Source organism: Malaclemys terrapin, chromosome 2 (genome assembly GCF_027887155.1).
Source record: "Malaclemys terrapin pileata isolate rMalTer1 chromosome 2, rMalTer1.hap1, whole genome shotgun sequence".
Lineage (NCBI taxonomy): Eukaryota > Metazoa > Chordata > Testudines > Emydidae > Malaclemys > Malaclemys terrapin.
In genome coordinates this window covers 248,922,764-248,945,891 of record NC_071506.1, presented here as the reverse complement: position 1 = coordinate 248,945,891, position 23,128 = coordinate 248,922,764, and the positions used below count along the sequence as shown (strand labels likewise).

Below are 23,128 nucleotides of genomic sequence, written 5' to 3'. Positions count from 1 at the left end.
AGGCCGTGATTCGGTAACATAGTTGGTCACGTGCCTATCCTAAGCATCTCCACCGAAGTCATAGCACTACTTGTGCTTGAAGTAATCCCAGTGCTTTGTTGGGTCCAGGCCCTAGTAATTTCTTAGGTCAAATTTTACATGACTCTCATAGTGGGGCTTCTGTCATTCATTGGAACATTCAGATATTACAATATGAAGATTCCCAACACTATTCAATAGAGAAAGGAGTTAGTTTAGAGTGCTGAACTTCATAGATTGATTTAGTGCCTATGTCTGATATTATTATTAATAGTTTAAATGTAAGGATGAGATAAGAACAGATGTTCACCATCTGCTGTGTGACCAGTCTTTTCATGAAAGATGTCTCATAGATACATGTTCATACAGCTCAAGGGAAATCAGTCTTAATAGAATAAGATGTTTAAGAAGAAAGACATGCCAAGCCAAGTGTTGTTATGGACTTGTGACACACCTTGGGTATTTGGTGGGCATGAGGTCAACCTAAGTTCACATATATTTTAGCATTTACACATTTAATTTAAAAAATATTCATTCACCAAAAAAGCCCCAAATAAACCAAAAACAGAACCCTAAGGTTTTAAAAGTAACAAAATATTTTTTACAAATGTTTGTTGTTAGTTCCTTTTCCTATTACAATAAATATTGGTCTTGTTTTATTTACTATTTTATTACCACTGAATATCCCCCCACATTATAGTTATATAATTACAGCAGGGCAGTACATGTGCCTCTAAACTTTCAAAACAGTCTGCTGGAATTTATACCCATGGCAATATCTATAGCAGTAAAACAATTTAGGCTGCTATCCTGCAACTCTAGGCACATGCATAACTTTACTTAAGTGAGCAGTCTCATGAACTTTAATGGGACTAGTCTCTGGAGTAAAGTCAAGTATGTGACTAAGTTTTGTAGAATCAGAGGCAAAATTACTACTTACTGGTATGCACAGTGAATTCAGTGGGCCTCCTTATCTGAGCAAAGTTACATGCATGCCTAAGAGCCTGATCCTGCAAAGATTTGTACATGAGCTTCACTTCACACATGGTGACTAGTTCCACTGAAGTTTGCAGGATTCAGCTCTTAATGACAGAACTTCCATTAACAACAATGGCAGTGGCTCATTGCTTTGAAAATGTATCCCAAAACAATATTAGAAACCATATGGCACAAGCAAGTAATTGTTCAGATAACAAAGTTGCAATTTTATGGGACTGAACAAGTTATTAAAACCCCCATCATTGTCCCGATCCTACAATTGGCTGGGCATGGCATGTGGCATGGCCACACTCCAACACCTATGTGGTGCCTTGCCTGGACACAGGGGTCTATTGGTGTTAGAGTTAACTACAGGATTTGGGCCATCTTCCTGGAATGGGAGAAAATGTATGAAATTCACTGCTGCATAGAGTCAGATAAAAGAAATAGTATGGGCTGTTTGCTGGAGACATAAAAGAAAAAAATATCAGATTAGTTATTCCATTCAGATACCTAAATTTCCAGCAAGATCGTGTGGGAAGCAAATTATTTAAAAGATATGCCACCTGAAAAGTGGAAGGAGGCCCTTTTTTACCACTATTTGAATTTACTGCTTTATGTTTACCATCTCACAATCCTCTACATTTAACTGGATACTAAATATACTTCCTTGCATTTATAACATTCACTCAAAACATTACAAAATTACCAAAGATAGATTACAACATCTATTTACCAAGCATTTTATATTACTGTGAATTTTTCATGGTAAAATATTACTGTTTCATGAAACATAATATAAACTGTATTTCTGGTCTAATTCTTTTCCAAGTGCTCCCCCAGAAGTCAGTGAATGCTTCATATTAACATCTGGGCACAGAATATTGCTCTATGGATGCCTTGTGAATTAAACACTTCGTATGTATGTTCTAAAGATGATTTTCATTAGATATACTGCATTTCCTATTTTTACTTTTATCCATTGTTTTTCTGTTGTACTAAAAATATCAGGTTTTGCAATATTTTTATTATGCTAAGATGCATTCTCTATTTCCTGGTTTAGGCCCCAGTCCTGCATGTGCATTGTGCTTAACTTTAAGCGCATGAGAAATCCCAGGGACCTCCAAATGTTCAATTCACTTTACTGGGACTATTTGCATAATTAAAATCAAGCCTATAAGTTTGCAGGATAGAGGTTTTACTGTAATTCAATATATATACCAAGAAATACCCCCATTTCAAACAGTCACAAGTTTTTCATTGTTTTCTCCCATTATCCTCTCTATAAAAATAACATAATGTTTCAAATTCGTCCCTCCTGTAATCTGACTGAGCTTCAGCAGGATGAATTCAGTCAATATTGTGCACCATTTGCTGGTGAAATAAAAAACTCTATATATTTCTATTGAAATGATATTTTGATGTGAAACTGACTACCTGAACAGCTGGATTCATCAAGACTGAAATCAAAGCAGTCTGCAATACCATCACAGCGCTTGGAGACTGGAATACATGTATTAGTTGATGCACACAACACAGAACCATTGAAGCAGTCCTTTGTGGCTGGAACAAAGTAACAAGATGACATAGTCAGACACATTTCCTTTATTCACTGATAAAACACTATTGGAACGCTATAGCAGCTTATTTGTGTCAGAGTATATAAATCTGGATCGGCATCTCCATTATATACGTCCATTTGAGAGGTGTACAACTTAGACATTAAAAAAGACAGCTTAGGTTGCCAAATCAAGCTTTTACTATGTTCAAATCCTGGGAAGGGGTGTTTACATTTGATATGTTATTGGTGGAATAGGTGCAATGCTTAATGAAAATCCACAATCAGATATCAGAAAACATAATCAACCTGCCTAGATAACTCAGTTATCAAAATAATTGAATTAATTCTTAAACATAGAACAGAAACGTGCTGTAAAAGTATCCCATTTTGTTGCTAGAAGCTAAACATTATATATGGCTGATGTAACAAAAGTGGAGAAAGGCTACATTAAAAATCTAAACCTACAGACATTTGTCATGCTGTAGCATTCAGTTATATTCTCTAAACTCATCTAAAGGAATTATAGAGGGGAAATCTTGACAGAATCACATAAGCCTCCAGGTAATTCATTATGGCATCACTGATTCTATAAGATGTACCCGGTGGTTCTGCATTCTGTCCGAGAATCTAACAGCATTTTGTCACTTTGAGAAACATTCTAGCTAATGAAATGTTCTGTTGCACTGCCCCTGAGCCATTATTTCTGAACATCTTGGTTTAAGGGACTGTGAGCTAAATTCTTCTCTCCATTATGCTTGCATAAACCAGGAGTAACACACTGTTTTCACTTGAGTTAGACATATCACCGGTGTAACTGAGCAGAATTTGGCCCGGATTTTAGATTTATAACAAGCATGAGAGAATTTAGGAATATTTTAAGTACTCTAAATCACTGGATTACACCGAGCCAAAAGAAAATGCTGAATATAAAATACTGCACTTCAACCTTGCAATACGAATATTACATCAGATCCTGCCAAATGTTGCTAATGCAGGCAGTCTCTCAGACGACAAGTAGACTCCTAGAAGTAAAGGTTCACAGGATCAGACCCATAAATCTTACACACTGCCAATTTACCAAGGACTATAAATATATCCAAAATTACTAGTCATTTTAGGAAATCTTGGCGAGTTTTCCTCCTTTTGCATACATCACAGGGCTCATGTAGCCGGTGTCATTTGCGCACAAATACAAGTTTGTGCATATAACTGCAGTAAGCAGTAAATGCATCCAAAATCAGGGGTGAAATTGCACACGCCCTGAGAATTTGATATTTTAAAAACTCAAGTCTTTAACCTCAGCAATTTCATTTATATCTCTTAGACCTTCTGTATGATTTTTCTTACCCATCTATTTTAAAGACGCTCCATGTAAGGACACATGTATTATTGCTGATGTTGTTTAATGTACACTGTGATAAACATAGGAGCTCTGTACCTGGGCTACATTTAAGTTGTGCTCAGCATAGCTTGTGTTGGGGAGACAAATGTGGCATAGAGCTACTTCTACTTTCCCCAGTCTTGGGACTGGCTCTCCGCTACATGGATACCATAGGGTAAAACAGAGAAATCTTTGGGTTGCTTCTCTACTTTGTGTTGGCTGTCATTAGTCCCAAGTTCAATAGCTGGGGATTGTTGGGGCATACAGATGCCCTGAACATGCCCCTTTCCTCCCAGTTTATCACCTCCCCACCCCCTACCCCTGTACTCGGGAGGGTGGTGAAGAAGTTGTTTGAGTGGCTCTGCACCACCCTAAAATTCCCCTTCCAGAGGGTGGATCTCCTTCATGACTGCATTGCACCACTGCAGTGGGTGTTAAGAAGGGGGATATGACTGAGTTATCAATGCAGCAGTAACTAACTTTTAGAATTTTCTGACTTTTTAACATTGATATTTCTACTTTAATATTGCATCAATGCTTTGGATACAGTCAATGCACTCTGTCATTCACACAACTACAACGCAGCAGAGTTATCATTTAATGTCATAAGAGTCCACCATGTGTTTTAAGGATGCAGATGCCAAATGCAGGGATTAAAATGGGAGCAAATGGTCAAAAATACTTAGGTTTGCATCCACAATTAATTCTGTAAGTGCAAATTAAGTGTTTAGAAAGAAAGAAAGATTTTTTTTTAAATGTATGATTTTAACGTTTCTTATGTCTTTGGAAGTTTATAGGTGCACACCACAGATCCATTTTATTGCACTGTAGAGAAATGAGAAATCATTTCTTATTCATTGCTGTTAGCAACTTAAGTCAGATTCTATTGGGGGCATGTGGAAAGTAATGCATATACCCGTTGGGTCTTTATGTTTATTTTATACCCTTTCCATTTTAGATCATGCAATTTATAATATAAATAAATAAATAAATAACTAACTAACTAACTAACTAACTAGGCTGGTGAGATAAAGAGACATTTCCTAAAATTAGATGTGACAGAAGGGCTAGCTAGGCTAGCTAAGCAGAGCTTTTGTAAAGGCAACATAACTTGAAGCTTCTGTTGTAAAGAGCAGCAAGAAATAAAATCCACCAAGTTAATAGTGGAAATCCACAACATTAACATGACACCTCACACGCAAACTGTTCAGTGACCTCTGCAGGAAATTTCTTTCTACATAAATCCTTAAATCATACATGGTGAAATTTCTGTGGTGGTGATGGTGGTTGTAGTAGAGATGTGACTAATGCATTTGTGTTTGTTTTTCTTTGCTGTGGCCTCTTTCAGGATTTATACTTTATCTCTACAGAACACATTTTGCCAACCTGTCTTCATCCTGGGAGATGATGCTATCATTTGATACAATCTGGGACTGAAACAGGATGAGCATTTTGTGGCTTTCTGTTCATACACCCAGGTAAATGAAATTGTGAAGGGAAACAGTGCACGTGAACTGAGAGGAGAATAGGGCCTGATCCAAAGCCCACTGAAGTTGATGAGAGTCTTGCCATTGACTTCAATGCTTTGGGTGAAGCCTTTCAAAAAGAGTAGCAAAGAAATTTCATTAAAAAAGACAGAACTATGGTTGCTTTTTAGAAGGAGCTGTCATGGCAGTGTTATATTGTCAGCTACCATACTGTAGGCATAAAACTATCAAACTTTTGGAGTAGGGATGTGATAGTAGGTTTGAATAAGTTTCCAACCCACCCAAAATTCCTGGGTTTAAGATTTCAGCATGGAGCTGTTTGTTCTTTGACTATGTCAGGAATTACTTTGCCTCCCACCCAAGGTGTAGCTTTAAGATTGAAAGATACAGTAACTCCTCACTTAACGTTGTAGTTATGTTCCTGAAAAATACGACTTTAAGCGAAATGATGTTAAGCGAATCCAATTCCACCATAAGAATTAATGTAAATGAGGGGGTTAGGTTCCAGGGAAATTTTTTTCACCAGACAAAAGACTATATTATATATATACACACACACAGTATAAGTTTTAAACAACAATTGAATACTGGTACACAGTGATGATGATTGTGAAGCTTGTTTGAGGTGGAGGAGTCAGAGGGTGGGATATTTCCCTTACTGCTAAATGATGAACTAGCAATTGGCTGAGCCTTCAAGGGCTAACTCTCTTATTCTACAAGGCAGCAGGAATGGAGGGAGATATGCGCATTTCCCCTTTAAGTACACTGCCTTGTTAATTAGATCAGCTCGCTGAGATGGAAGCTGCTGCAAGCTCCCACCGTCCTATGCTCTGGTGTGTCCCCCCTGCTCTATGGAAGAAGGTGGAAGAGGGGTGCAGGAGCAGGGGGAGGGAGACACGCTGATATTAGCCCCCCTCTTTTTTCCCTCCCCCCCACACAACAAGCAGGAGTCTCAGGGAGCAGCTCCAAGGCAGAGGGCAGGAGCAGCACATGGCAGTGGTGGGAGGGACAGCTGCAATTGCTAGCCTGCTGGGCAGCTGCTGCACAGGGAACTTAGGGGAGCCGGGAGTTGATAGGGGGAGCTGCTGGGGGCTGCTGGTCCACCCTGGTTCCAAGCCCCCACCAGCTGGCTGCAACGGGCTGCTCTTCCTGCAAGTAGTAGACAAAGCAGGTGGCTGCCAAACAACGTTAGAAGGGAACATTACACAACTTTAAATAAGCATGGTCTCTAATTGATCAGCAACATACCGAAACGATGTTAACCGGGACGACTTTAAGTGAGGAGTTACTGTACTGAAGTAATATTTCAAGAGCATTGGAACTAGTAGTGGGAGACATGTGATCCTAGGAGCACACAACTGGCTTGCTGCACTGGAGTTAGGATCTTAGCCTTAGGACATAATGAGATAATCTAGAAAAGATAGGGAACAGGCCTAGGGCAGACAGAGGTGGTAGAGGATTGAAAGCGGGGACTTTTGACACAGCCAGACCTTGGAGACCTTGAAGTAAGTAATGATCTAAAGACAGAAACATCCTGGAGCTTGTGCTTTCATTGATTCAATTTCATAATTTTCTACAAAAACACAGAGCTCAACTTTCAGCTCAGAATCACAGGAAAGTTCTGCCATATAGTTTGTAAAAGCAACTGCTGAACACCTCCTGCCTGTGTACTGTAGTTGATTGTGTTAGATACAGTATGTAATTATTTGTCTGCATGGATAACATGTATCAACGGAGACGACTGAAAAATCGAATTTCCATCCAGCAGGAAAATCTGATATTGCAATATGTGTTTTCATTCTGAAATGAAACATTTGGTTTCAGTTTGTCAACCTGGAATGAAGCATTTTGGGTTGGGCGGCATTAATCTCTGTATCAGCCTGAGCTGCTGTAGTGCCCCCTGGGAGTTGGAGTTCCAGGTCCCTCATGCTTTCATCCCCTATGGAGCTAGGACACAGGTTGCTGCTACTACAGCACCAGACTTGTTTTTGAAACTCTAGTGAGGTCAGGAGTGTTCCCTGGAACATTGAACTGGCAGAATCGCAAAGCAATGCAGCTGAGTGATCTAAGAACAAAAGCAGAAATGCTTCCAATTATGTAAATTAGCAGAAGTACCATACAGTCATTTAAAAGCATTTGTCACTGTGGTTACTCTGTGGAGCAGTACAGTATTATTGGCTGCACTCCCTGCTTGATTAACAAAATAACATCCTTTTATATGCCGTAACATATTAAATAAAATTTTTTTGTGGTCCATTTCCAGTATATGCACTACCCATGTTGACTCAGAACTCCCTCAGAATAGCTATCCAGTTCTGGATGCCCATTCATCATTGCTCTTTGTTTAACATCAGACCCATCAGCAGTATTTTAGATTTAGGGAGGATCTCCTCCTCCTTGTTGGAACTTGTAAAATGGCAGCCTCCTAAAATGCTCTGTTTCAGCCATGCAGTTTAATTAACACTGTAACAGTGCCAATCCCTGGCTGTAGATGCTCCCTAGCTGCTGCTGCCTTCTGTTATTTGCACAGAAGTTTACTATCTTCTCTCAGTTTGCTCTCTACAGTATCTCTTCTGTGCCATGTCCAACTGCACCCTCCCAGTCATTTCTTCTCTATAGATCATCCTTCTGGAAAGGTTGCTCTCCCTCTTTCATCAAATTTACTATTGGGTATTTCCTTGCACACTTTGAGGCAGCTACAGTGGAGGACATAGACTCCAATACTGTCCTTGCCGTAGAAACACTAGATGTACCTGCATGTAACATCAGACAGGAGCAACATTCCTCCTCAAACAGAGTTAGCAGGCATCACCCAGGATCTCCAGAGCAAACACCACCTAGCTGCTAAGGGGATATGGCTCTTACAGAGAAAGAAACGGAAGATACCATGGGGGTGAGGAATGAAATATATAAGTCTCTGCTCCACCCCACTAGTCCTTTACTGGACCCATGATACCATTCTCCATGGACCATGGGGACAGCAATGTGGGAATTGAGGAGGAGTGGGTCTGGAATGGTCCCTTTCCACAAGTCTCTCCCCTTTTATGTCACATGCAATTGTTCTTATAAAGTTTTCCTGCATTCTGCTCAAGAAATGGATTGGGCATTTGTTCCTCAACTGTGCTTCATTACTTGCCTCTGATCAGTCGTGGGAGGTCTGAACAAGGAGTTAACTACTGATGATCATACCATAAATGATCGTATATGATATGCAGATACAAAAAAAATATGTTATTAGCTATGAAATCATACTAAATTCACTGGATTTGGATTTGTTTAGTACGGTTCTATTGTACTTTGTCATTTTATGAAAATAAGTTAGCTTGTGTATAACTACATCACTAAACGTAACTTACGACAGTCAGTTTCATCTTCATTAAACTGGCAGTCAGGCACACCGTCACATCTCAAGAGTGATGGGATACAACCTTTATTAGCACACAGGAACTCTGTTTCCTTGCAAAGCCATGGAGAAGCAGTGGTAGGAATCTCAGTAGGACAATTAATTTCATCAGTTCCATCCATACAATCCTCTACCCCATTACATTTTACAGCAAGAGATAGACACTGCTGTATATACACACAAGTGAACTGGTCAGCGCTGCACGTTGGAGGTTGTGGTTTGGCTGTTCCTAGACAGGTGAAATAAGACCAAGAAAGGAATAATTATCATGTCAGTCTTGAAGTCACAATATATCCTGACTTCTAGGGATTACTGGGAAGGCAATTCATTTTGCAGATTCAACTCTTCTAATATGATTGCAAATTATTTATAAACACATTCCACCCTTTGTATAGTATTCACTATTGAAAAGTCTGTGTATCACCTCCTTGTTTATTTTGTTGCAGCATTTTTCTTGTAGAGCCTAAATGCACCATTTATTTTGATTCTTTTGTTTGTACCTTGTTTGTGCAGGAGGCTTAATACAGAAGGGTTGCTAAAAGTTATCTTTCACCCTGTATTAGGAAAAGGTTTATTAATATTTTTGGCAGCCATCAAGTTATAGTGCTCCTCTTTCAATAGACTTAATGGATTAAAACAATAACAAAGAAGGGTTATATAAGCCTCTAGATCAACAAGAACATTTCACACAGAAAGCTTTTATGTACTCCAAGGTTTACCCTTAGACATCAACAAAATAGCAAGGGGAAAATTTTTGCAGAGTAGCTGCAAAGAAAACTATTTTGTTATATCAATGTATTTGCTTTGATTCTGTAGCATAGCTTCATTAAATGGGGGAATTAAATCAAAGGAAGGACTGTGTAATGTTTTTTCAGGATACTATTCACCAGCAGCATAAGCAAAAACTGGCATTTTGTTGGTTAACCCTTGGAGTAATCCAAATCCTTGACAATAGAGGGGCACACTGTACAGTTATATTACCCTTTTTTGACCCCAGCAGTTAGTCAAAATTTGGGGTCTAATGGCTCGTTTTGGCTAGGAGGAGAATTTGATCCTGGAGTCAGGAGTTTCCCTGATACAATCCTGTTTATTTATAAAGAATGTACAAAATCTTGTTTCCCTGAACATAGCATGAATCAAACAGCAGGAGACAGTTTCTTTGGACAGTTCCAAGCCTCTTTTGAGCCAGCACTTAGCCCAAAAGCTCTCTCTTTAAGCTTTTCTCAGAGTCACATTACCAGTGCTTGTTCCAGCTGCATCCTTGCTTTTCTGCTGTTTCTCCCGCTTTTCTTATACAGACAGACACACACACCTCCACCAAACAATACCCAGTAAAACACCACCACCCACATGTGCCTTGCATGTGCCCATGTTTGGGTGGAGGCTGTTATTGTTTCAACTATCTGATTCCAAAAAGGAGCTGAACTGTTTAATATGTTTATCAATAATGAAAAATAGCTCTTACACCACAGTTTCATTGAGGCTTAACCCAACACATAACATTTTTTTCTAGAGCTGAGAAATACTGGAAACAATTTTCTGTGAATAATAAACTAATTTACTTCAACATTGCTTGGGCTCCTTTTGTTTGTGTGTGTGTGCAAATATTAGTGCAATAGAGTTTTACTAGCACAAATACTCATGGACATTTTAAATCTACACATGTGAGTATTTGTGCTGGAAGTGCTGGTGTGCTCATCCATCATGGAACAGAAGTGCAGTAGAACCTCAGAGTTATGAACATGGAAGTTAAAAACTTACCAGTCAACCACACACCTCATTTGAAACCAGAAGTATGCACTCAGGCAGAGACAAAAAAAAAAAAAAAAGCAAATACAGTACAGTACTATGTTAAATGTAAACTACTAAAAATAAAGGGAAAGCAGCATTTTTCTTCTTCATAGTAAAGTTTCAAAGCTGCATTAAGCCAATGTTAAGTTGCAAACGTTTGAAAGAACAATCATAACATTTTGTTCAGAGTTACAAACACTTCAGAGTTATGAACAACCTCCATTCCCCAGGTGTTCATAACTTTTAGGTGCTACCGTAATAACATGCAACTTATCTGGCCGATCACAACTAATCAACATTGATTGAATAGACAATATAGTTCATTGCAATCAATTCTCAGAATTGACAAATTTGGAAAAAAGTCACTATGTTCTTTCAGATTTGAAAAAATTGACATCATCTTGTGAATACTCTGCAAAGAGAAGGACCGTTTACAGGCTAAATTCTGTGGATAAATAATTTGATGCCAATTATGGTCCAGACTCTTTGTTGTACGAGTTTTTGTTCAGTTCAACAGAGAGGGAAGGAGCCAACAAGGAACTTTTTTATGGCTCCCTGGTTCTCTAGTCTTGTCTGCTCCAGCCAGGGCATTGGTGGAATTTACAGAAACCCTGGAGGCTGCACTAAATTCTGCCAAATGGTACTGTCTGTTGCACTCTGGTCATGCCCTATGTCTGCTCCCACATATTCCATACACCAGGATTCCTGGAGGGAGTGTCAAAAGGACCTGATTATGCAGATTCTCTGTCCAGTATAACAATGATTCCCCCATTGGAAAGATGTGTCTGATTTACTTTGTACAGCGTGAGTGCAAAAGGTATAGATAAGATCAGGCTGGAGAATCTGGCCCTGTATGCTCGATTCTCTTTATATCTAGATGAATGTGCAGCATGCCAGTAAATCCAATGATTTATATTACCACCAACAGCGTTAAAGACACTACATGTCAGACAAACAGTTTTCCCATTAAAGCCAATGGGAGTTTTGCCATTGACTTCAACAAGAGATGAAGCAGGCCTAAATCTGGAAATTCACCTGTGGTGCTAGTTTCCTTTACTAAATCATGTGAATGATGTTACATTCATGAATGATGAGAATTAGCCAACAGGCGTGTAATGTGGAAACACCATGCAATGTTTTTGTTTGCTCATGGTGGTAGACCCTGTAGACAGCAGCTGCAGTGAAGAAATGATTCAGTCAGAGACTAAGTGAAATCACATGCTATTGCTGCATGGGAATGTACAAATGAGGCTACATCATTTATATTTTCCTTTGTTTTCAGTGCAGTAATCACTGACAACTTGTGTGTGACACATTACAGGATCAGGACCTATGACAGTAAAAAGTATTTATTGATGTATGATTGGCATCTAAAAGAAGTGCTCCACAATTGACAATAAGCACTTCTTTCAAGATCTAACTGCTTTACCATTCAAATAAACAGAATTTATAATATTTTTATAATAGCCCCATCTAGTGACTTCCAGTAATATTATAGGGAAAAAGAGCTCCCACCCCCTGCCCTGATTCTACTACTCTAGACACTGACATTTGACCTGAGAGAAATCTCTGATGATCATGTGGGTCCAGGACAGAAAATGACCTTCATACTACAGGCATATTCGAGGTCCCCAGTGCCCTGAGATAGGTGGTGCTGTGAAGCTGGATGTGCTATCCTTCATACTCTGGCCATAAGCCATACTTAAAAATAGTCCTCATCAATTGTTTGACATAGTAAAAATGGTAAACTGCTGGTTTATGTCAGAATGTCAGCGTAATCCTCCGACCCAAGATTAGAATGATGAATTAACCTTTTTTAGAAAGTTTTCAAGATCTGTGCAATGTCACATGTACATTCCAATCACTGCTGTTTCAAGCATCTCATTTTAAATACTGTCTGTAGCCATGAATAAAAGTCTTTGTTTTTATTCTGATGAATAATTAATTTAAGAATTTAATTCTTCTCTTTACCACAATATCTTTGTTGCAAAGATAATATTCACTATTTTTAGATGTTTTAATTTTAAAAGCAGTATTGGATCCATATATAATTATTAAATAGACAAAATGAGGTAATCCAATTTTTATGTAATGTTTTAACGTACGTTTTAAGTTGTGTTTTGCTTTACAAATCTATCATTTTCACTTTATGTATCTTCAAAAGGCTCCTAAATAATAGTTATATTTGTCCGATTGATTTTAGGAATTTATTTACATCACATAGTAATTAATTTAAGAGTTCAGACTAGATGATTTAATGGTCCCTTCTGACCTGTAATTTCTTTAAAATATTCATAGAGCTTAACATTTTTTTAACATTTTCCATTTTTTCCCCTTTTCATTCTGAATTTGGGCTAGATCATTATTAATGGAACTACTTAACTTATGTAAAGGTGGCAGAATTGGGCCCAGGATGAGGATTTAGTCCAGAGGACACAAATTATGCCCTTTCTTATGCCAAAACAATGTTAGTGAAGTCATTTGCTGAATATGACTCATTCTCTACTAAAGTGAACTTTTGTAACTGACATCGTTACAGATCGGGTAATGTTACTGAGTCAGATCCAGGTTTCTAACCTCCTCCAGCTTCATGCTCAGAGGTATTTGAATTTGTGGTTCCATTTTGAACCCTCTGTCTAGTTTCATATATACTTCTGGCTCATAAAATGCGGATACATTCAAACATATGGTCCTGATTCAGGAAAGGGCTTAAGAATATGAACAATCTCATCCTACTTCAGTAAAGCATTCATGCATGTGTCTAAATGCTTTGTTGAATTGTAGCTTAACATTTCTGCTGTCCTGACTCCCTGTAAATCCAAAGCAACACCTCTGATGTCAGTGGAATTTTCTAAATTTATGCCAGTGTAACTAAGATCAAAATATGTCCCATTGTCTTTAAGACACAGAAGTAAAACTTGTGCTGTGAGCCAGTAGACAGACCTGACTTCAATACCACCATGCTGTCTTGTTATCTCCCCTTTTATGTTAACTATTGCACATTTTCCATAGCTTTAAATACACTAGGCCAAATTCTGCTCCAAATGACAGCTGATAAAACATCACTGAAGTCCATGGGGTTCCACAGTGTGTCCCCCAGAGTATAATTTGGCCTCCACACAGAAAGTAGGTTATAAATGTTTATATACAGAACAAATGAAATGTGTATGCTAAGAATATTGAGAATTTATCAAACATTCATTTGTACATAATTAACAAAGAATTCAAACTCCTTGATTAGGACTGGGTAAGTCTACTGTGTCTAGTAACTAATGTTCAATTGGAATGAAATCCCATTCAACATTGTCATTAACGCAACATTAATTCTTTGCTTTCAAAGTTACTATCTATTTTGGTATTTACACCTACATTGCTATAGTATCTGCTACTGACATATTTCATTCTTAATAGTAGGACTATTTAAATTGTTTTCTTAATATTGGGGAGAAAAGCTAAAATATTAGAGATGCAGTGAGGTTTTGAAATGCAAAACGCACTAATATTGCTGATAGCAAGCTAGTTGACCATCAGACTTTGAGAGCTTCCTTCATAATAAATATCCTGTTTTAGTGAGTTGCATAGTAGCCCGTTCCTGTGACAGCTTTAGAAGTGACATATACCTATTACATACACGTGAGCATTATATACATGTGTGTATAGATATGTGTGTGTTTGTATGTGTAAATACGTACACCCACGTTGTATATATTCTATACCCACACTGTATATAAGAAGGTGAGATGTGTCTTTTCTCTTCCTCCAAAAGTGAAAAAGCTGTTTCCACTCCAAGGCTGAACTCTTATTTTTCCTGGGCCTCAGGAAGGAGTAATTTTGGTGGGAAATTCCACATTTGAGAGAGGAAAAGAAAATACTTGTGTGGCAGGTCAATTTTAAATATTGTATTTGTTTGAAATTTAGAATAAATCTTGAGAGTAGTGTGGATGGATTAGGGTGAGTCGGAGTCAGACGAGGTAGTCAAAGGAACATGATAAATAAATGTATCATGCAATTTATCACATGGATATCAACTCCATATATAAAGTATGTAGTATTAAAAAGGAGACTTTGGAAAAGCTGAAAGAATAGCGGGAAAGCACAGCTATGATAACATCAAGCTAAATATAAATTTTTCATGTTTGTCAAAACCAGAGGTCTCGAGCATAGAAGTAAAACTGACCCATTGGCTTAGTACATCTGAATCTAGTTGGTTTTATAACTGCTTGTTTCTGGTTTTGACATGTAGTGCATGCTAATGTTTTCCTAACAATGCCCATATACAATAAGTAATGCTAAGCAGTTTCTCTCAGTAATGAATAGTGGTTTATTTTTGCCCTCAGATGAAGGGCCATGAAGTTTAACTCAGATACTTTCTTGAGAAAATAACTTTTATTGCAATAACTGGAAACCAAACATACAAGCTTTCAAGAGCCCATGTTCCTCCATTTACTTACGTGCTGACTAATTGTTGGAAAGGATACTTCATCAGTCACTGAAGGATAGTGACTTGTACTTAGGGCAGTATTATTTGCTACAGCAATGTACTGTATTATATACAGTTCATCCACCCATCCAAAAAGGGGTGGGAGTTAAGGGGCGCAGGGGGAGATAATGATATACAAAATCATGTATTCCAAACAATATATCATGAGAAAACTTGAACTTCTTAAGTTCAGGCTGGATAGTCATTCAAAGTCAGGTCTGGGAGATATTGAGGACTGCATTCAGTATAAGGACATGGAGGGAAAAACAAGCCAACCAAAAACAATTTTACAATATGTAAAGGGAATATTGTCATCAATATTCTGTTTTAATGAGCAGCGAGGGTACATTTGGAACCATACAAATAAGTCCTGCCCCAAAGAACATTGCGCCAGATCCTTAACTGGTATAAATTGTCATAGCTCCATTGAAGTCTATGAAGCGCTGACAATTTAAACGCTTTGCATAATATTACATAATTACATAGATCTGTGCCATATAATCTGTTTTGTCTTATACACTGCCATTCATACCTATAATACATACAATGAATATTGAAATTTAAAGGAAGGCTTAAAAATATATTTAGCAACTACTTTAGGTGAACATGGTACAGTGAAATTCCAATTACAGTCGGAAATCCTCTGTGCACCACCCAGCTGTGGTGGACATTAGGCAGGGGTGTCGGGTGTGAGCTGAGGAGCCAGACTAGCCGGAGTATCATAGCCCAGAACTAGTAAAAGAAACAGGAAACTGGCTATGGCCAGGAGAGGGAAGAGAAAATAAAAAGACTAGAGGTCAAAAAATTAAACAAATTTTGCTTATACAATGATGCAATTGTAATGACTGTTAGCTGTTTTTTCATACAAAGACCCCATACCCATCAGATAAAATGTATACATTTGTCTACATTGTTACCCTGGTGAGTAGCATACCAGGATATCTGACTACCTCAGCTGCAATGTATGTGGCATAGTGAATACAGCTCATTATCTACTTTGAGAACACAAAACTTTACAACTTGAAATTTGTCTATGAAGTCAAAAGGATCAAGCACGTGCTGAAAGTTAAGCTCATGCATAAGTATGAACAGCGAACAGCAGAGGCTAACAGAGGGAGTTTGCCTGGGATCTGTCCGAGAGGAGGTATGCTAAGTTAAGTGCTGCATTAGGGGGGCTGTGTTGGTGAGTGTCTGAGTGTCTGTCTGTTGCTGGGACAATTTGTCAGTTTGACTGTGTGCTTGATTGCTTGCTTGTTTGTTTAAAAAGTGTGAATTGGGAGTGCTTTGTTCCAGGTGGGCCTGACTGGTATATAAGGGCAGTCAGCAGCAAACCAGCTGAGTAGTGAACAGCAGAGGCTAACAGAGGGAGTTTGCTTGGGGAGAGCTCACTGAGGCTTTCATCTGCAGGTTTCTCTGAGTAGTTCCTGTAACAGCTGAGGAAGCTCTTAAGAGGAAGGTGATGTGGAAGGTGAGCCATCAGCTGTTGTAACCTGCACAGGTTGTGCCATGTTTGTCTTTTTTCCCACAGGACAGAAGCGACTTTGTCTGTACAAAGTGCAAGCTGGTCTCCATATTGGAAGAGAAGGTTTGAGGTCTGGAGAAATGAGTATCGACTCTGCATTGCATGAGGGAAAATGAAGATTTCCTGGACAGACGTCAGGAGATGCTTCTACGGCCACAAAGTTCTGCAGATTCAGAGCAGGCGCAGCAGGGACAGAAGGATGGTGAAGAAGTTTGGCAGCATGTGACCTCCAGAAGGAGAAAGAGGAGCGTCCACGTACCAGCAATGGAGATACAGGTGAGCAATCATTTCCATGTTCTCTCTACAGGTACTAATGCGGAGAGTGGACTAGATGACCCATCTGAGGGATGGGAGCAGAAGGAGACTCCACCGATTGGAAGGCAAAAGATGCACTGTCCTAGGGATGGGGGTTCCACAACCACCACTCCCAAGAGGAGGGTAGTGGTGGTCGGGGACTCCCTCCTCAGGGGGACTGAGTCATCTATCTGCCGCCCCGACCGGGAAAACCGAGAGGTCTGCTGCTTGCCAGGAGCTAGGATACACGATGTGACGGAGAGACTGCCGAGACTCATCAAGCCCTCGGATCGCTACCCCTTCCTGCTTCTCCACGTGGGCACCAATGATACTGCCAAGAATGACCTTGAGCAGATCACTGCAGACTACGTGGCTCTGGGAAGAAGGATAAAGGAGTTTGAGGCGCAAGTGGTGTTCTCGTACATCCTCCCTGTGCAAGGAAAAGGCCTGGGTAGAGACCGTCGAATCGTGGAAGTCAACGAATGGCTACACAGGTGGTGTCGGAGAGAAGGCTTTGGATTCTTCGACCATGGGATGGTGTTCCAAGAAGGAGGAGTGCTAGGCAGAGACGGACTCCATCTAACGAAGAGAGGGAAGAGCATCTTCGCCAACAGGCTGACCAACCTAGTGAGGAGGGCTTTAAACTAGGTTCACTGGGGGAAGGAGACCAAAGCCCTGAGGTAAGTGGGGAAATGGGATCCTGGGAGGAAGCACAAGCAGGAGAGCGCAAGAGGGGAGGACTCCTGTCTCATGCTGAGAAAGAGGGACAATCAATGTGTTATCTTAAGTGCCTATACACAAATGCAAGAAGCCTGGGAAACAAGCAGGGAGAACTGGAAGTCCTGGCACAGTCAGGGAACTATGATGCGATTGGAATAACAGAGACTTGGTGGGATAACTCACATGACTGGAGTAATATCATGGATGGATATAAACTGTTCAGAAAGGACAGGCAGGGCAGAAAAGGTGGGGGAGTTGCGTTGTATGTAAGAGAGGAGTATGACTGCTCAGAGCTCCGGTATGAAACTGCAGAAAAACCTGAGAGTCTCTGGATAAAGTTGAGAAGTGTGAGCAACAAGGGTGATGTCATGGTTGGAGTCTGCTATAGACCACCAGACCAGGGGGATGAGGTGGACGAGGCTTTCTTCTGGCAACTAGCAGAAGTTGCTAGATCGCAGGCCCTGGTTCTCCTGGGAGACTTTAATCACCCTGATATCTGCTGGGAGAGCAATACAGCGGTGCACAGACAATCCAGGAAGTTTTTGGAAAGTGTAGGGGACAATTTCCTGGTGCAAGTGCTGGAGGAACCAACTAGGGGCAGAGCTTTTCTTGACCTGCTGCTCACAAACAGGGAAGAATTAGTAGGGGAAGCAAAAGTGGACGGGAACCTGGGAGGCAGTGACCATGAGATGGTCGAGTTCAGGATCCTGACACAAGGAAGAAAGGAGAGCAGCAGAATACAGACCCTGGACTTCAGAAAAGCAGACTTTGACTCCCTCAGGGAACAGATGGGCAGGATCCCCTGGGAGAATAACATGAAGGGCAAAGAGGTCCAGGAGAGCTGGCTGAATTTTAAAGAATCCTTATTGCAGTTGCAGGAACAAACCATCCCGATGTGTAGAAAGAATAGTAAATATGGCAGGCGACCAGCTTGGCTAAACAGTGAAATCCTTGCTGATCTTAAATGCAAAAAAGAAGCTTACAAGAAATGGAAGATTGGACAAATGACCAGGGAGGAGTATAAAAATATTGCTTGGGCATGCAGGAGTGAAATCAGGAAGGCCAAATCACACTTGGAGTTGCAGCTAGCAAGAGATGTTAAGAGTATCAAGAAAGGGTTTCTTCAGGTATGTTAGCAACAAGAAGAAAGTCAAGGAAAGAGTGGGCCCCTTATTGAATGAGGGAGGCAACCTAGTGACCGAGGATGTGGAAAAAGCTAATGTAATCAATGATTTTTTTGCCTCTGTTTTCATGAACAAGGTCAGCTCCCAGACTGCTGCACGGGGCAGCACAATATGGGGAGAAGGTGACCAGCCCTCTGTGGAGAAAGAAATGGTTTGGGACCATTTAGAAAAACTGGACGTGCACAAGTCCATGGGGCCGGATGCGCTGCATCCGAGGGTGCTAAAGGAGTTGGCGGATGAGATTGCAGAGCCATTGGCCATTATTTTTGAAAACTCATGGCGATCAGGGGAGGTCCCGGATGACTGGAAAAAAGCTAATGTAGTGCCCATCTTTACAAAAGGGAAGAAGGAGGATCCGGGGAACTACAGGCCAGTCAGCCTCACCTCAGTCCCTGGAAAAATCATGGAGCAGGTCCTCAAGGAATCAATTATGAAACACTTAGAGGAGAGGAAAGTGATCAGGAACAGTCAGGATGGATTCACCAAGGGGAAGTCGTGCCTGACTAACCTAATTGCCTTCTATGATGAGATAACTGGCTCTGTGGATGAGGGGAAAGCAGTGGATGTTATTCCTTGACTTTAGCAAAGCTTTTGATACGGTCTCCCACAGTATTCTTGCCGCCAAGTTAAAGAAGTATGGGCTGGATGAATGGACTGTAAGGTGGATAGAAAGCTGGCTAGATCGTCGGGCTCAACAGGTAGTGATCAATGGCTCCATGTCTAGTTGGCAGCTGGTTTCAAGCGGAGTGCCCCAAGGGTCGGTCTTGGGGCCGGTTTTGTTTAATATCTTTATTAATGATCTGGAAGATGGTGTGGACTGCACTCTCAGCAAGTTTGCATATGACACTAAACTAGGAGGCGTGGTAGATACACTAGAGGGTAGGGATCGGATACAGAGGGACCTAGACAAATTAGAGGATTGGGCCAAAAAAACCCTGATGAGGTTCAACAAGGACAAGTGCAGAGTCCTGCACTTAGGACAGAAGAATCCCATGCACTGCTACAGACTAGGGACCGAATGGCTAGGTAGCAGTTCTGCAGAAAAGGACCTAGGGCTCACAGTGGACGAGAAGCTGGATATGAGTCAACAGTGTGCTCTTGTTGCCAAGAAGGCTAACGGCATTTTGGGCTGTATAAGTAGGGGCATTGCCAGTAGATCGAGGAACGTGATCGTTCCCCTTTATTTGACATTGGTGAGACCTCATCTGGAGTACTGTGTCCAGTTTTGGGCCCCACACTACAAGAAGGATGTGGAAAAATTGGAAAGAGTCCAGCGGAGGGCAACAAAAATGATTAGGGGTCTGGAGCACATGACTTATGAGGAGAGGCTGAGGGAACTGGGATTGTTTAGTCTCAAAAGAAGAATGAGGGGGGATTTGATAGCAGCCTTCAGCTACCTGAAAGGGGGTTCCAAAGAGGATGGAGCTCGGCTGTTCTCAATGGTGGCAGATGACAAAACAAGGAGCAATGGTCTTAAGTTGCAGTGGGGGAGGTCTAGGTTGGATATTAGGAAACACTATTTCACTAGGAGGGTGGTGAAGCACTGGAATGCGTTACCTAGGGAGGTGGTGAAGTCTCCTTCCTTGGAGGTTTTTAAGGCCCGGCTTGACAAAACCCTGGCTCGGATGCTTTAGTTGGGAATTGGTCCTGCTTTGAGCAGGGGGTTGGACTAGATGACCTCCTGAGGTCCCTTCCAACCCTGATATTCTATGATTCTATTGGCAGGATAGGAACTTATTCATTATTTTCAATTATTCAGTTACTTCATGTAAATATATGCTATAGCTATGTTTTTGTCTTTTTGTTATTCATGGCATGTGATTTGGTCACAAAGTATTGCTTCTGTTTCCTGACTGGATGACAAATTTTATAAGGAGACCTAGTGGAAAAGATGATTTCATCTTCAATCCTCTTCCTCTTCAAGAACTTGGGAAAACTTTTGTTCTTGGACAGAGTACCCAAAAGGACTCTATTGGATTGCAGATAAATTAATATTTTATCCTATCTGGATGATGCTGCAGTTATTGGGCCAAATTTTACATTCAGTGACACTGGTGTAAAGCTGGAGTAAATGAAAACACAACTTGGCTCAGTGAACCAACATAACTCTATTAATGTGTATTATTTGTCTTGACTAGTTTACGTGATCATGGTTCGCTGAAGACTAAATACAATGTTAAACTGACAGTTAAGTTACTACCAGTAGATCTAAGACTCATGGGACTCTGAACTTTCTCACTGAAGGCCCATATTATTGACTAAAGCTTGCCCATTGCCTATGTACAACATTGTAAACATTTGGCATACTTCTGCAATAAGCAGTTCAGAAACAACCAATTTGCGCTATTGCTTGTCATATGCTAGTCATTTATTTTCAGTAGAAATTGAGAATTGGTAAAAAGCTGTGTGAAGGTTTGGTTTCCAACAGACTGAAACAGGGACTATGGGGACAATTTTAGAGCAGGGTAAGAATGGCTATTATCAACATGAATTACTCACATTTTTCCTGATGCTGGTTCCTGAAAAAAAGCAACCAAAGTATTTTCTCTCACAGCTGTATATTTAGATGAAGAATAAAAAAGGCAGATTTTGCAGATGGAAAATCATCACATGCAATGACTTGAGAAGAGAACATTGGAAGTTTTATGCAACTCTAGAGCCAAATATTTCAGTTGCTACTCAGACAAAATGCTCATTGAGGTAAATGTGGGGAGTTGCCTAATTAAGGACTTCAGGATATGATGTTCCCTCCCAAATCTATATAGTGCAGCTATGTCATTCTGGTTGGAAAATTAAATACTTTCATTAATTCTACAGATTTTCCTGAACAAATTCAGCAGGGCAAAATATCATGAAAGCTTTATTTTTTGGCAAATATAGGTTTTAGGATTGGTGCTCTGATAAACTCAACTAATGAATTAAGTTATTTCAATTATTTATAAAAAAAATAATAAATCCAGACCTTTGGTTTTCAGATGGGGATCTCTCTTTAATAGAAAACTCAGGATGGATGTAGCATAAGCTTGGACAGAGATAGACAGAAAAGTGGTAGTCTTGGATCAGTGTGTTATTATATGCTATTATGCATGTATGAAGTAGCACCCAGATGTCCAATCAAGTTTGCAGGCTCACTGTGGGCAGGTGTTGTACAAACACACTAAAATAGATTGGCAAGGTTTGCCTGAGACACCACACTCTAGTAATTAGGTTTAGATCCTGCTGGTAAAAGGTTACATAGATTGTATTGAAGCACTAAGGTTGTTCAGAAGAGAAAGAATCTAAGATACCATCTAAGTAGTCCCAAGGGAGGAACTCTAGAAGCAACCACGTCTAGGGAGAAGAGTTAAGATGAAAATTATATTGCATAGGCAACCTAAATTCTGGCATTTCCTCACTTTTGCGGTCTTGGCTTTGCAACCTTACCAATTTTTTTAATGTAGTTTTTGAGTGTATAGTATCGCCAAAGGTCTTCAAACTTTCCATTAATAGTTGGTGATTTACTATAGGTAGCAGGGTAGAAGTGAGTACTGAGAAAGGTTCTGAAGGAGAACAGTGTAGTGGCTATGTGGACTAGTTCAGCATAGGTGTTCCATGCATCAAGGAAAGCATGGGAAATAAAAGAACAAATACATGCATGAAGGAAGTTAACTAACAACATAATTGGCCAAGATTTTGAAAAGTGACTAGTGATTTTGGGTGCCTCAATTCTTGGGTTCCCAACTTGACACCCCTTAAAGGGGTTTGCTTTGCAGAGGAGAGGTGCTCAGCACTTTCTGAAGACCTGACCTCTGTAAGGCATGTGTAGCAGGGTGCTGGTTCAAAAACACCTAATTACCCCTCCTCAGCCAGCTCCAATCAAGAGAAATAGGTTGGGGCTGGTGAAACAGACCTGATGCCTGGCCTGAGGATTGGCTTCACCTGCGGGCCTGACAAGCTAGCAGTCATGAGGGCTGGGAGCCAGCAGAAAAGCCAGCCAGGAAAAGGTGAGTCTCCTAGCTGTGGGCTGACTGCAGGAAAAGAGGGAACTAACCCTGCAAGCCTTGTATATAGCTCAACACTGGTGGTTGGAGAACTGTGTGTCTAAATAAAGCCACGGGTGCTGCACAACTGGAGGCCTCTCTGCACTTTATTGGGACAGCTAGCAGGCCCAGGAAGAGGGGGGGGCAGTGGACTCATCACAGCATGTCAATTTGGAACCCCAAAATTGAGGTACCCAAAATTATTAGTCACTTTTGAAAATCTTGGCTATTGTTCTTTGCCAAGGAATAAATTACCATAGGAATGAAGCCCTCTTCTTTTTCATTTTAAT

General features: G+C 40.3%; 1 protein-coding gene across 1 annotated transcript in view; it reads right to left on the bottom strand.

Annotated features, from left to right (window-relative positions):
* Positions 1–23,128, bottom strand: part of MALRD1 (MAM and LDL receptor class A domain containing 1) — a 435,909-nt gene that overhangs the window by 55,204 nt on the left and 357,577 nt on the right. The window contains exons 33-34 of the mRNA XM_054017027.1: positions 8,782–9,057; positions 2,434–2,559 (exon numbers count right to left, since the gene is read on the bottom strand). Coding sequence (XP_053873002.1) covers positions 2,434–2,559; positions 8,782–9,057 — 402 coding nt within the window. The remainder of the gene's footprint in view (positions 1–2,433; positions 2,560–8,781; positions 9,058–23,128) is intronic.